The sequence below is a fragment of the Manis javanica genome, chromosome 2 (genome assembly GCF_040802235.1).
Source record: "Manis javanica isolate MJ-LG chromosome 2, MJ_LKY, whole genome shotgun sequence".
Lineage (NCBI taxonomy): Eukaryota > Metazoa > Chordata > Mammalia > Pholidota > Manidae > Manis > Manis javanica.
The window spans coordinates 154,709,990-154,724,055 of NC_133157.1; the positions used below are offsets into that span (position 1 = coordinate 154,709,990).

Here is a 14,066-nt window from a genome sequence, read left to right on the forward strand (position 1 = left end):
AGGAAGAAAGATGGCAGGGCAGGCTGCGTGTAGCTTGCAAGTAGCCCCAGGCGACAGGGACTCAGCACACCAGGCTTGGGCCTTGTGCCTTCTGATTATATGTTTACTCTAAGTCCATTCACGGCTGCAGTCAAGGCCATTGACAAATGAAGAAGAAGAATGAGTCTCCCGGCATTTTTCTAGAGCAGCTCTCAGAGTCCAAGGGTCAGTGATTTGCTTCCCCTGGCACTTTTATCACATGAGCAGCCTGACAGTGTATTTATTATGCCTTCACTGAGTTCACTGATGAGAAAATATGTTTCCCTTCCATTTTTATTTAGAAGACAAGCTGTCATTTGAATAACTTGCCTAATTTTTCTTTTTACTGAGCAGCTTTTCTTTTTTTTTCCAGATCTTTCCCTAAGGTGGCTCTTTGTTAAGTAGGAAATGCCTATGTTGATATGCTATTGTTAAGTATTTATATCATCCACAGGGCTATCAGAAATCCTGACGATCTTGAAGCAAGGTCTAATATGCACTTGGCAAGTGCTTTTGCTGGCATTGGTTTTGGAAATGCTGGTGTTCATCTGTGGTAAGCAAATTTGATATTTTGTTTCATCACCTAAGCTATTGCTTTTAATTTGTGTGTGTGTGTGTGTGTGTGTGTGTGTGTGTGTGTGTGTGTTATAATTTAAGACAGGTGGTAAGATTTAAATATGCTACAGAGAGAAGAAATTTAATGTAGAGTCCCAGAATATTTTTAAAATTCAAATGTAGTTTATTGGATCATAGATTTTTTTTGATGTCAGCTTTATTGAGATATAATTCACACACTGTTTATTCACCCACTTAAAATGTACAATTAAGTGGTTTTTCGTATATTCACAGAGTTGTATAACCATTACCACAATCAATTTCAGGACATTTTATCACCCTGTAAAGAAATCCCATACCATTTAGCTGTAGCCCTTCAATCCCCCAAGTAGCTACTACTCTACTCTCTGTCTCTATACATTTGCCTATTCTGGGCATTTTATATAAGTGAAATCATGTAAGATGTGGTCTTTCATGTCTGGCTTCCTTAGCTTAATGTTTCCATGGTTCATCCATGGTTGTATCAGTATTTCATTCCTTTTTATTGTCAAATAACATTCCATTATATGGACATACCACCTTTTATTTATCCATTCATCAGATGGTGGACATTTGGAATGTTTCCACTTTCGGACTATTATGAACAATGTTACTATGAACATTAGTGTACAGGTTTTAGTGTGGACATATGTTTTCTTTTCTATTGAGTATATACCTAGTTGTGGTGTAGCTGGGTCATATGGTAACACTATGTTTAAATTCTGAGGCACTACTAGACTTTTCCACAGCAGCCGTGCCATTTTCCATTCCCACCAGCAGTGGATAAGGGTTCTGATTTCTCCACAGCTTTACCACATGTCATGAATTTGTAAAACTTCAAATTTTTCCAAATTTTTTTTCCAAATGTCTCATGAAGAGAAAGAGATCAAAGTCTTTGTCAGTAGTCCAGAATTAATGTGTTTGATCATAACTTCATTGACACATAGCCTTAAAATTGAATATCATTGAGCACTGGGAATTAAGAAGAGGCTTTGCAGGGGCAGTGCACTGAAATGGTCACCCTGCAACTCTGCTGCTGAGGAGAGCACAGACCAGCACCACCTTTCCAAAAAGCAAGTGAGCAGAATTTACCCAAAGCTTGAAAAATGTATGCTTATACCCTTTGGCCCACTAATTTTACTTCTAGGAATGTAGCCTAAAGGAATAATCATGATATGATCAAAGAAATTAGTTATAAGGTTATTCACCTAAGTGTTGTTTATAATTGAAAATTTTGGATGGAGCCAGCCTAAATTTTCAATAGTTTGGGAATGGTTACTAAAGTGTAGTATTCAAAGAATAAAATAAAGCTATTAAAAATGTTTTAGAAGACTAGAAAATGGTATGGAAAAATGTTCACATGGAATATTAAGTACCAAAAGTAATGTTTAAAACTGTATGGGCAATATTATCGTAAATTAAAGATATACATAAAAAGACAAGAAGGAAATAATCCATAATGGTTATCTTGAGGAAATGAGATTACAGATCATTTTTACTTTTTTATAAAGAACAGATGCAATTGTTAAAGAAATCAAACTAAAATATTGGATATTGTTAGAAAAGTACTTTTGAAATCTACATGAACCCTTTCACATCATGAAAGGACACTAAGTAATAATTTCCCAAATACTATGGAGTCTGAGAAAGATAAAGCACATTTCTAAATGCCCCATAATTCAGAGAACTGATAGCTTCCCATCTTCCTTGTGGATAATCATATAGTCCACCAGAGTAATTCATCTTTCTATGAAATGTAAATATTTTGGTGAATAAGCACAAAGTTATCTAAGAACCCACATTAAAAGAGTTACAGACCATGCATTTCATTTTCAACAAATTAATTGTAAATACATTAACTTCGCACAATGTACATCTTCTGGGTCACCTAGAAAATTATAATACTGTCCTGTTTGTTCACTAAGAATTCAAAAGGATATCAAGAATTTTTCCGTTAAGACAAAACAAAAAAAAAAACAAAAAAAAAAACCCAGGAACAAAAATCATGGTACCCTTTCTTGGTAGCCTTTCAGGCTAGAGTAATCATTTATGATCCAGCTCCATCAGTATGTAACATTGAAAAAGATGTACCAATCTTTGACAGGATAGATCACTGGCAGGTCAAGCTTGCATGTCTAGCATAGCATATCTTAGCTTGTAAAACTCCCACCGACATTGTCAGCCTGTACAGAAGCACACCGCCAAGGCAGTGCAGAGCAAAAGAGAAAGCACATACCCTGGAGCTTATTGAAGAAACTTCAAAGTGAATCCTCAATTTCTCCAAGATCATAAGGAGCAAATTCTGTGTCGACATTTTTTAACAGCATACAATTCTATGAGCATTTGAATTTGAACATTTCAGGTTTTCATTAATAGTAACCCAAATGTCGGGTGCATAAAATACATTCTTGTATCGAAGTAAACAGGACATGTAACTTTGTGAGGTTATGATACTGTCAAGAGACTGTGATGGACGATCTGCCATAAGAGTATCTTTGTGTTGTTGAATTTCTCACACCTGCATGTCAACATATGAACTTTCTTTCTCTTCTAGCCATGGGATGTCTTACCCAATTTCAGGCTTAGTGAAGACATACAAAGCAAAGGATTATAATGTGGATCACCCACTGGTGGTAAATAATCATCACATATTCTTTAATTAAACCTTATATTCCTTGCAACTGTTCTAAGTGTATTTGTCAATTCTGGATTGCTTGGAGTACAGGGTAGAGCAATTTAATATCTAGAATATGCAAGCTAAAGACCAGCTTTGCCCCACCAGTCACTGCATTTCTTTTCTCTCCAGCCTCACGGCCTTTCTGTGGTGCTCACCTCCCCAGCAGTGTTCACTTTCACGGCACAGACGTCTCCTGAGCGGCACCTGGAGACAGCAGAAATACTGGGTATAAACCATTACTCATAAAGCTCTGGTCCACATTCATGGAGATTTCCTAGGGTTGCTTCTGAAGATAAACCATAAAGGGCGATACCCATAAATGTTGCTTTGAGAGAGTTTAATAATAAATGTCAGTGACCTGCTCAAAAAGTCCTATCTAGACTAAATTTCTGTGATTTTGCTTCTAATAATCAATTAACAATGAAATGGAACCAAATATCACTATGTTGAGTTTGTAGTAATATTATTTCTACTGTTCTCATCCTCAAAGAAAGTAAAACTCTTCACATACTGTTATGTTATAAATGGCTTTTGCTGTGTTTAATAGCTAATAAAAAAGTCTAAAACAGGAAGTAACAGTAAATTCCCAATTATAGAGAATCTAAAAAACTAGACATTTTATAAGAAGAATTTGTTTGCTGCTCTGTAAAATAAATAATGTTTATAACAAGATGCCCATGGTGCCTTTAGAATCTTTCAAGAAATAAAAGTTCTACTTAGGATAGCTTTAGTGCTAAGTCAAATTTTGGTATTTTTCTAAGACAAGAACTCTTGTAAGTAGACTTGAATATTTGATTCACTTTCAAAACATCTATTCCCTTACTTGCATTTAGGGTAGGAAGGGAAAGGCTGAGAAGAAAAGTTCATTATGCTCTTCTAGCTCCAGCCGTTGGAAAGATTATTTCCAGGAAGGTAGAAATGACCACAGACATCCTTCTGCGTGTGCTGCTTCACCTCTGCCCCTCTCACTCTCTGATGTCTGTGCGCTCGCAGAGTTCCAGGAGCTGTGCTGGAATGTTAATGAAAGAAGCCCAGGGCAGGGAAGAGATGCAGGGGGCTTGATTTCCAGCATGTGCTACGGGCAATATGGAGGCGACTTTACCAAAGATCTGGCGTCCCTTTCCATTTCAGAGTGGGAAATGAGAGGATGTTGCTCATCTGTTTGTTTGGATTCAGAGTAGGCAAACAGTGTAAATAGGAAGCTGGATGTATGGTAAATGGGAAAATCTTCAAGAACTTAAAGCTAACATTCCAGGCAATCAACTAAATTACTGAGAATGCAATTCCTGTTAAGCAAAACTCAGGCTGGAAGAACCCATCGATTCTTCCTTCTTGCATAGGAAATTTTGTTTAATATTATTCCATACTTAGCCATTAAATATTTTGGTTCCCTATGTAATCTTAGATTCACATAGCTTTATACCAATGTATTCTCTTTCCTACCCTCTCTTCCCTCTCTTTTTTTTCTAAACAGTTCATAGAAAAACCCAGAGGTTTTGATGGTGTGTTTTATAGCAGCAATCCCCGGAACATAAAAACCTCATAACCTTGTATCATGTTCTCTTCTGTACCTAATCCATATTTTACTGCCATATAGACTGGTCTTGTCAGGCAAGGTTTACCTTCCTCCATCTGCTCATCCAACTAGCCCTGTATCTGGTTCTATTTATATCTTTTCTTGGATTGCTTAAATAGTTCTCACTGTCATAAAAGAGAAAGATTAAAACTGATTTAATCATGTGCTTCAGTATTATTCAGTAGGTGAAGAATACATTCTAATCTCCTTTTGAACAATACAGAGAAAGTGCACTTGGACAATAGCATGAGGCATTTTGGATAATAAATAATGCTATATTACATTTTTAGAGTGCTTCACTTCCTGGCAGTGGATTAGTTCAACTAGAATAGGCTGGGGGCAGGAGTGCTGAGGGTTTGGGATCAGTTCCCTTCCTCTGGAAACTCTCAGAGCTACCTTGCCTGAGGGCAGAACCTGCTGGCTCTTCCATATTGATGTCTCTAAGATTCTGTATATTAATTATTGATTATGTCCAAATTCTGCCCTCACAAATCTCCAACCCTTGGCAACCTTTCTCCTTCACCAATTATCATCATTATCTATCTGTTAAATGCTATTTTCTGAGAGTCTTCATGTTCTTAGTTCTGCCTGACTGGTTCTGTAATATTTATTTAGAGGATCTTGCCCTGCCTTTGATAACAGAGTCCAAAATAAGTTTTGTAGCTATATATGTCTTTTCCCAGCCACATATAATCCATTTTTATCGTTTTCCTTCTTTTTGGAAGTTAATGTTGGAATTTCTTTATATATATATATATATATCCTTGTCTTACAAGGTGTTTATAGAGGGTTTGTGTTTTCCTAAAACATTACTGTGAGAAAAGACATTGAACGCATACAACTCTAGAAGTCAGCAAACTCCGAGCCTTGACCATTACAAAAGCTGTGTTTTCTCCTACAAAGGCTCCATCCTCCTCATCAAATACTAGCCCTCTTTCTTGTCTCCTTGTGCCCCTTTTCTTGGCTCTGTTTCTCTTCTCACCGCACAAGGTGTGCGCAACTCACTGGGAATGTGAGAGCCAGGTTAGCCGGCCCAGCTGACTTCTCTGCAGAGGCTCTTGAGAGTCCACAGGCAGCCTGGCCCGTCTGTCCTCTGCAGGGTGACTGCTAGACGGCCTCCAGGTGGAGGCACAGCTGTGCCCTTGCCCTCAGTGTTAGGAAGCCAGCAGCAGGCTGTATAGTCAGCTACCCTGTGACTGGATTATGCCCAGGGCCACCCTCCTCTCCCTCTCCAGTCAGTGCTGTGTGTCTTCCAGGAGCCGATACCCACAGTGCCAGGATCCCAGATGCTGGGCCTGTTTTGGCAGACACGCTCCGGAAATTTTTATTCGATCTGGATGTTGATGATGGTCTAGCTGCCGTTGGTTACTCCAAGGCTGACATCCCCGCGTTAGTGAGAGGAACGCTGCCCCAGGTAAGAGACGCCGAGCGTCGTCTGCCCTAAGTAGCACAAAGTTGCGGGATAGCCAAGGTCCACTGGGCAGATGAAAGCCCAGGGGCCCTCCAGCTGCTCTCAGGTGCCCCATACCCATGGGGTGTGAATACAAAGACTCCCTCACCTTTATATTCTTCCATAAAACTGTGGCTGTGTGAAACTTTTACAATGTAGCTGAAAGGATCCTTTATAAAAATTCAAGGCAAAACAACCAATTTATCTTGAGGTATGGCAGAATTATTTCCCTTTTCTCCATTTCTGCCTTTTTAAGAGTCCCCTGTAAAACTATGTGAAGGTATTCCAGAAAGGCCACTAATATTATTTTCCACTATAAAGAGTTACAAAGTCCTACTACTTTGTGAAGACTAAACATGGCCTTTAAATTAAGACTATTACAAAATCACTTTTTAATATATTCAGAAGACTTTATATTTTATACATATACATATACATATGGATACATATCTGTGTCTCTTTGAGTCTTGTTTCATTTATTTAAATGTCCCTAAAGAACTTAAACTGCACTGCCATCCTTCACTTGGTAGAGTCATACTAGATGTAGAGTTTCCCCTCCCAAGGTTCTCATAAAGAGAGATTAGTCCCCATTTGACCTCTCTTCCATTTAGATACCCTGGTGCTATAGCATCATATCATAATAATCCAACACCCTGTTCCCTGAAATTCACTGCAAAATAGACCACCCCACACACACATACCCAGAGCACTCACTTTGTCCTCCTGTCCAAAAAGGAAAGTTATGGATCACTTAAGCACTATGAGGCTATGAGGAGAAGACACTTCTGCCCAAAGTTGAAGCATTCATGGATCTACCCCTGATATTAGGACAGAGTAAACAGCAGGAATAGCCACTTGCATAGCACCCTGCTCACCACAAGCAATGGAGCTTTCCCCTCACCCCACTCCAGTGAAGCAAGGGCCTCACACTAGCTTCTTCTCCTCTTAGCAAGTGCTTAGAATTTTGAAGACCTTATTGCTCACATAAGATAATGTTTGCATGGATTGGGTTCACCGACTTACAAGTAAGTCCTCAGGAGCCCAGCAGGTAATAGCAATGAACAAAGAAATTTAAAACAACAGGGAGTGGTAGGGATTTTGGCAAACTGAAGAGCACATGATCCAGCTCATTCTATAAACCCCTTTTCAACCACAATTTATTATTTCTAAGCAGAAAGTCAGGTCCCAGCGTTAGTAGAACTCCTAATTTTTAAGAAAACTCAGCAACCTGGATGTTTGTATTGAATTCCCTGATTTCCCAATGTGCAAACTAAACATGGCCTATGGGCCACCAGCTTCCCTGATTTAGACTCAGGTCTAGTTGACTCAGTTTCATCTGAAAATGTAAATGAATGTGAAAAAAACAAGCCTCAAAATACAGTAGAGACCCTAGACTAACTCATAAACCATCATTTCTAATCCACAAATCCAAGGGACTAAAACAGCCAAAAAAATACAACCATCACATTTATTTTATCCAAGCCTACTAGGCTATAAGCTCCATGAATGCTGGAACCTGATTGTTTTCCTCATCCATCCTCTATTGCACCTCAAAGGGGCTAGTAAACATGTTAAATGAACACATACCTGAGGCCTCTCCAGTATTCTGTCTAGGTGAGTTTAATGGCTGAATGGTGGCTGAAAGTCTAAGTTTCCTTAGACTTTATAGAACTCAACCAATGATAAGGAGTCGTGAAAGCCTGTCCAGGGACCCAGAGACCAAGTAGTCCACCACAGTTTAGCCTCTGGCTCTTACAGCATGGTCCCAGTGAAAGTGTCCATTCTGTAAGAGGTCCTCTGAAACATTCTGCTTGTTTCACCCAGAAAAGTGTTCAGGAATATGTCTTTGTCAACTTGCAAGACTGGCATCCATGATTTTCAGATGAAATTGTATGATGTTCTCAGCTGTATAATTGCTGGTGGCAGTGTATCTTCAAGCCCCCAGTACATACTGGCAAGTGCTTCTGTTTTACTTCTACTGTACTCAGACTTTCACTTTCACAAGCTATCCCAGACAGTAACAGTCCCAGTCTAACATTTGAGAGCATCCTCTAAAATAGCAAATTAATTAAGGATCATTCCAAATGCCTCTTTGCACACGTCATACTGGAAAATCACAGAGAGCAAAACTTTAATTAGACAAAAACTAATTTCTCAGTTTCACCAAAGATGCAAGGTATATTGACTCTTCTGAATATAAGCTGTGTCTATAAAGTAGGAAGTCAGGACTTCCTCAAGTTGTATTCATAAAGCCACGCCAACACGTATGCTGCCTTTTTTTTTTACCTTGAATGTGTTTTCATGAATGGGAAAAACATAGTTAATTTCAATTAATCAGCACTAGTTACATGCTGGAGTCAATATTAGATGATAGATAGGTATGGGGGGAGTTGCTGGGAGAGATTATAAGAGAGGTAGAGAAAGAGACTGATTCACAGGACTTCAGAAGGAATCTTAGAAATAGGCTTGTCTGTTTGCAGATGAAGAACTACTGTGGGGTTCTTTGTTTTTTTTGGCAGGAGTGAACATTTTATAGGAATGCTATGGCAACTTCAGAATTTTATACATATGGCAGACTAATCTCCACTTACTAGTATCTACAGGCTTTAAGGCAGTGAGAGGGATATCCTGGCTCCTGCAAAGAACATTGACAGAATGGTTTCGTGTAGTCGACATTTGATAAAGCTTCTTTTATGTTCAGCAACAAGGGATCGGTTTTCTCTGGAACAACCAGGCCAGTATTCTTGCCCAAACACCACAGCCCATACTGGTGGCAGCAAATAGCAGCCCTGTGTGCAGAGGCTTCCAACCGCCATAGCCAGGCTGAAACGGGAGCCGGCAAGAATAAATTAATCTTCCAGGCAGGATTTCTGAAACCTCTGGAAAGAAACATTTACATTTCAAATCAAAACATTTCATTACTAAGGAGAGTTGTCTACCAAAATGAGGACTTCCACTCCCTGGCAGAAAGGCCAGCTGAAATGTTGTTATTTTATGAATGTGCTAAAAGTAGTAGTCTGGATTTAGTTCAGTGCACACATTAATCGGTTCTCCTTCGGTCTTGCATGTCTATAAATAATAGCCCACTACTGAACACGACTTAATTCTGAGTTTAGCTTTTATATGGCATACATGAGGTGTGTGGGGAAATGTCACAAACTATATGTCCTTGCCCCCATTTAAGCAATTGTTGGGGGTGATAAATGTGAAACGGAACCCCAGATCAGCTTGGCCTGAGGTGCTTCTGAGAGTCATGAACCACTTCACCAGAAATGAACAGGATTGCTTCAAGGGCCTTTGAGCTCATCATACAAGACGCTCTCCTGTTATAAACAGAATAATGTGGCAGTAATCTCTGGCAATAGCAAAATGCTGAACTTCAGTTTTTTGGGCCACAAAACATATACATAGGTCACCATGAACAAGTCTACCTTGCTATGAATTTTCAAAATTCTTTAGTGTCTAAATGCCACCTTGGCTTCACCCATACTCATTGACATTGTCCCCCATCCTTCTGCCATCTGTCCATCCATTCTTCCTTTTTCCAATTAAATTTTTAATTGTGGTAAAATATACCTGACATAAAATTCATTATTTTAACCATTTTTAAGTATACAGTTCTGTGTCACTAAGTACATTTACAATGTACTATCCATTTCTAGAACTTTCACTCACCCCAAATAGAAGTTCTGCTCCATTGCTCAATTGTAAACACTAACTCCCCATTCTCTCCTTCCTCCATTCCCTTGTACCCTATCTCCTACTCTCTGTCTCTATGAACTTGCCTATTCTAGGTACCTCATTAAGTGGAGTCATACAACTTTTGTCCTTTTATGTCTGCATAATGTCTTTACTAAGCATAGTATCTTCAGTATGTCAGAATTTCATTCCTTTTTGTGGCCAAATAATATTCCATTGTAGAGATATACCACATTTTACTTATCCATTCTTCTGCAGATAGACACTTGGGTTGTTTCCACCTTTTGGCTTTTGTGAATAATGCTGCTATGAACATTGGTGTACAAATACCTGTTTTCATCCCTGCTTTCAATTCATTTAAGTATATACCTAGAAATACAACTGTTGGAGTACAAGTAATTCAATATTTAACTTGTTGAGGAACCGTCAGACTTTTCCATAGAGGCTGCACCATTTTACATTCCCACCAACATGCATGAGGGCTCCAATTTCTCCACATCTTTACCAACACTTATTTTCCTGGTAATTGTGGTAACTCATTGTGGTTTTGATTTGCATTTTGCCAATGACTGATAATATTGAGCATCTTTTCATGTGCTTATTAGCTGCATGTATATCTTATTTGAAAAATAGCTATTTAAGTCCTTTGGCAATTTTTGAGTTGTGTTGTTTAGGGTTTTTTTTTTGTTGAGTTGTAGTAATTATTTATCTATTCTGAATATTAATCCCTTATCAGATATATGATATGCAAATATTTTTCCCATTCTATAAAGTGTTGTTTCACTCTCTTGATAGTCTCCTTTGACCCATAAATGTTTCTAATTTTGATGTAGTCCAATCATCTATTTTTTTCTTTTATGCTTTGTGCTTTTGGTGTCATATACAAGAAATCATTGCCAAAGCCAATATCATGAAGATTTTCCCATTGTCTTCTAAGAGTTTTAAAATTTTAGCTCTTACATTCAGGTCTTTATATTTAGGCCCATTTTAAGTTAATTTTTGTATACATCCTTCTATCTTTTCATTCTTCCTTTTACCTGAAAAAGACTTGTTGAGGTCCTACTATATGCCATACATTGTATGGGATATAGTGAGGGAGACAATTAAGTCTCTTCCCTCCCTTGTGGAACTTACATTCTAGTGAGAGGAAACAGACAACAGACATCTATCAAATCTGTAAGTAAGATACAAATGAAATCATTTCAAATAATGATTAGTAGTATGAAGGGAAACCTAGGTAATGAGATGAAGAATGATTTCACAGAGACCAGTGCGAAGGGAACTTCAGCAAGGGTGGTCAGAGAAGCCCTCTGACTGCAGATGGAGGCAGCCACATTAAGATCTGGGAGAAGCGTTCCTGGCAGAGGGGAAAGACCTTTCACCCTGAGACAGGGGGAAGATGACTATTTTCAAGCTACTGAAAAGGTACAGTTGGGGAAAGTGCCATGAACTAATGGGAGAAGAGCCGAGCTATTGTGAGTAGCCGTCAGATGAGGGTGGCGCCAGAGGCCATGGTCTTGTTCTATGTTCAGTGGGAAGTCGTGGGAGAGCCTGAAGCCTGGAAATGTCATGAGTAGATTGATACTGGGAAAAAACTCGCTCTGGCTGCTGTGGGGAAAATGACCTCTAGGGGGCAAGAGTGGAGCAAAAGTGAAAACTAGACCTTGAAGAGAGACCTTTCAGGTAGGACAGAGAGAAGTGTGAACGTGACCTAGACTTGGGTTGTGGAAGAACAGGAGGGGAGGAGTGGTCGGATTTGGGATTTATTTGGAGGTAGATTGACAGACTTGCTGCTGGATTGAACTTGTAAGGAAGTAAGAGGAATCAAGGATGACTCCTATGTTTTCACCTGTGTGACTGGGTGTCATTTCTGAGATGAGGAAAAATGGGGAGGGAGGGAGAGTCAGAGTTCCGTCTCGCGCATGTGAATTTTGAGATGCCAACATCCCACCACCACCACCGTATTCACTAATTCAACAAGAACCTGTGTACTGTGTGTCAAGCCCTGTGGCAGGTGTTGATCAGAGAATGAAAACAGCCCTGCGCTCACGGAGCTGCCTCTTCCACCAGGTATACTCCCAAACAAGCTTATCACAGTGAAACAGAAACACCCATTAAAAAGAAACCAAAAAACTGGCACGTCTTAATTTCGTTTAGGCCCAGACATTTGGACACAGGGTAGTCATTATAATATCTTTTGATCCCTTGTCCCAGAGGGAGGGATCAAGGAGCCACTGATGGAAGTATAACTAGCAATAGCACGTGCTGTGTCTCTTTGCTAACTCAATGTAATAATCATTGGAGAAATTAAGCAGACCACTGAATTTGTTTGGGAAGGTAGAGATTAAACCTTAGTTAATATTTAAAAAGGAGTCACTTTTTGCCCGTAGCCAGAAAGTTAATCCCCTAATGAATGTACCTTAAGTCCAAGTTACAAAATATACAGTCTTTGAAGTCAAGAGTGGCCAGGTTTGATTTTCCCTGGCAGCACATGCCGTTCCTGGGACAGTGCTCCCCACACACAGAGAACCTGGCAGAGGCTGATGACCAGCATGGTTTGGTCACTCACCATAGAAGGTATTTTTCCCAAGGTTGGTTGGTTCTTTACATGTGGGCAGAAGGCTTTTGCAAGGGCATACGACAAGGACAATGGCTTTTGAACGTTTGGCGGGAAAAAGGTGTCTCCTGATACACTTCTGAGTTGGAGGTCAGCTACCGCAAAGCAAACAAGAAATTTGACTTTTAGAGGTATAACTATTATCAAGTCGTTGTTTCCTATGATCCAGTTAATTACATAACCTAGTAGCTTTTACAGACTGTCTTTCCGAAGTCCTGCATAACACCCTTTGTTTACTGTTTCAGGAAAGGGTCACCAAGCTTGCACCACGCCCTCAGTCAGAAGAGGATCTGTCTGCTCTGTTTGAAGCTTCAATGAAACTGTATTAATTTTCATTTTCACTGAAAGAATTACCATTGGCCACCATAGTTCTGAAAACAGAAGTTAATCTAGCCAGAGCTTTGTCTTTTCATCTCCACATGTAATTTGCCTGTTTGCAGTTTGAATGTGATATAAATTTATCCTGCAGAAGATTCCTTAATGCTCAAAGTAAAGCTATTTCCATAAAATAGGCTGGACAAATCTCCACCATGTGCAACATTGGGCCAGACCTCAGGAGTCCGTGTTCCTGCCCCAAACCTCACAGACTGCCACTGCTCCATTTATCAAATGGGTAAATCCATTTATCAAATGGGTAAAAATTCAGTATGTATCAAAAAGGTAAATGTATATATTCTATGTCCAATCTAGAAACTTATCCTACAGAAATACTAGCACAAGAAATATGTCAAGGATATTTCTGGCAGCACTGTTTTCTAATTATAAAAAATGTGAAAGAATCTAAATATTTATTAATAGCATATAGATAAATCATACTATATTAAATAATGGAATGCTATTGTGCCATCAGTAAGAATGAGATAAATATACTGGATATATGTCTATGATACTGCAAAATTGGTAAAAAGTATCTTGCCAAATAATTATATATTAATATGGTCTGATTTTTACTTTTTCAATTACATATATACATACGTCTATATAGAAGAGAATATTTTTACATCAAAATATTAAAAGTTACCACTGGAAATAGTTACCACTGGAGATATGGAGTTTAGGGTATACAGAATTAAAAGAAAATGTTCATAGTTTCTCTTTTTATTTCATAAACATCTATATTGTTTTCTAACAATATACACTTTCTAATTTTAGAAGGGAGAGAGAAAAGAAAGAAAAATATTCACTTTACTGTTTTAGGTCAGACTCATCTCATTTTATAAAAATACTAGGAACTAATAATAGTTTAAGGTAAAAACAAATCCGAAAGGGTAAAATATTAGAGACTGATTCTCTGGTGAACAAATTGTCCTGTTGAGAAAAACACTAACATCCTACCTGGTAATTTCCTCTTTGGAAAAACATCTTTGGCACTCAGAATAAATTTACTCAAAAAGCAAGCATTGTTGTAGTTTACAGACTTCAGCCTAACAGGTAC

The 14,066-nt window shown here is 38.7% G+C and overlaps 1 protein-coding gene across 6 annotated transcripts in view; it reads left to right on the top strand.

Moving 5' to 3' along the window:
- Window positions 1–13,719, top strand: part of ADHFE1 (alcohol dehydrogenase iron containing 1) — a 30,545-nt gene extending 16,826 nt beyond the window's left edge. For all 6 annotated transcript variants that reach the window (XM_017677235.3, XM_017677203.3, XM_017677249.3 and 3 more), the window contains 5 exons: window positions 473–571; window positions 3,167–3,245; window positions 3,419–3,515; window positions 6,122–6,279; window positions 12,877–13,719. In XM_017677235.3, the coding sequence (XP_017532724.2) occupies window positions 473–571; window positions 3,167–3,245; window positions 3,419–3,515; window positions 6,122–6,279; window positions 12,877–12,960 (517 nt within the window). In that variant the 3' untranslated portion in view covers window positions 12,961–13,719. The remainder of the gene's footprint in view (window positions 1–472; window positions 572–3,166; window positions 3,246–3,418; window positions 3,516–6,121; window positions 6,280–12,876) is intronic.
- Window positions 13,720–14,066: the final 347 nt, after the last annotated feature.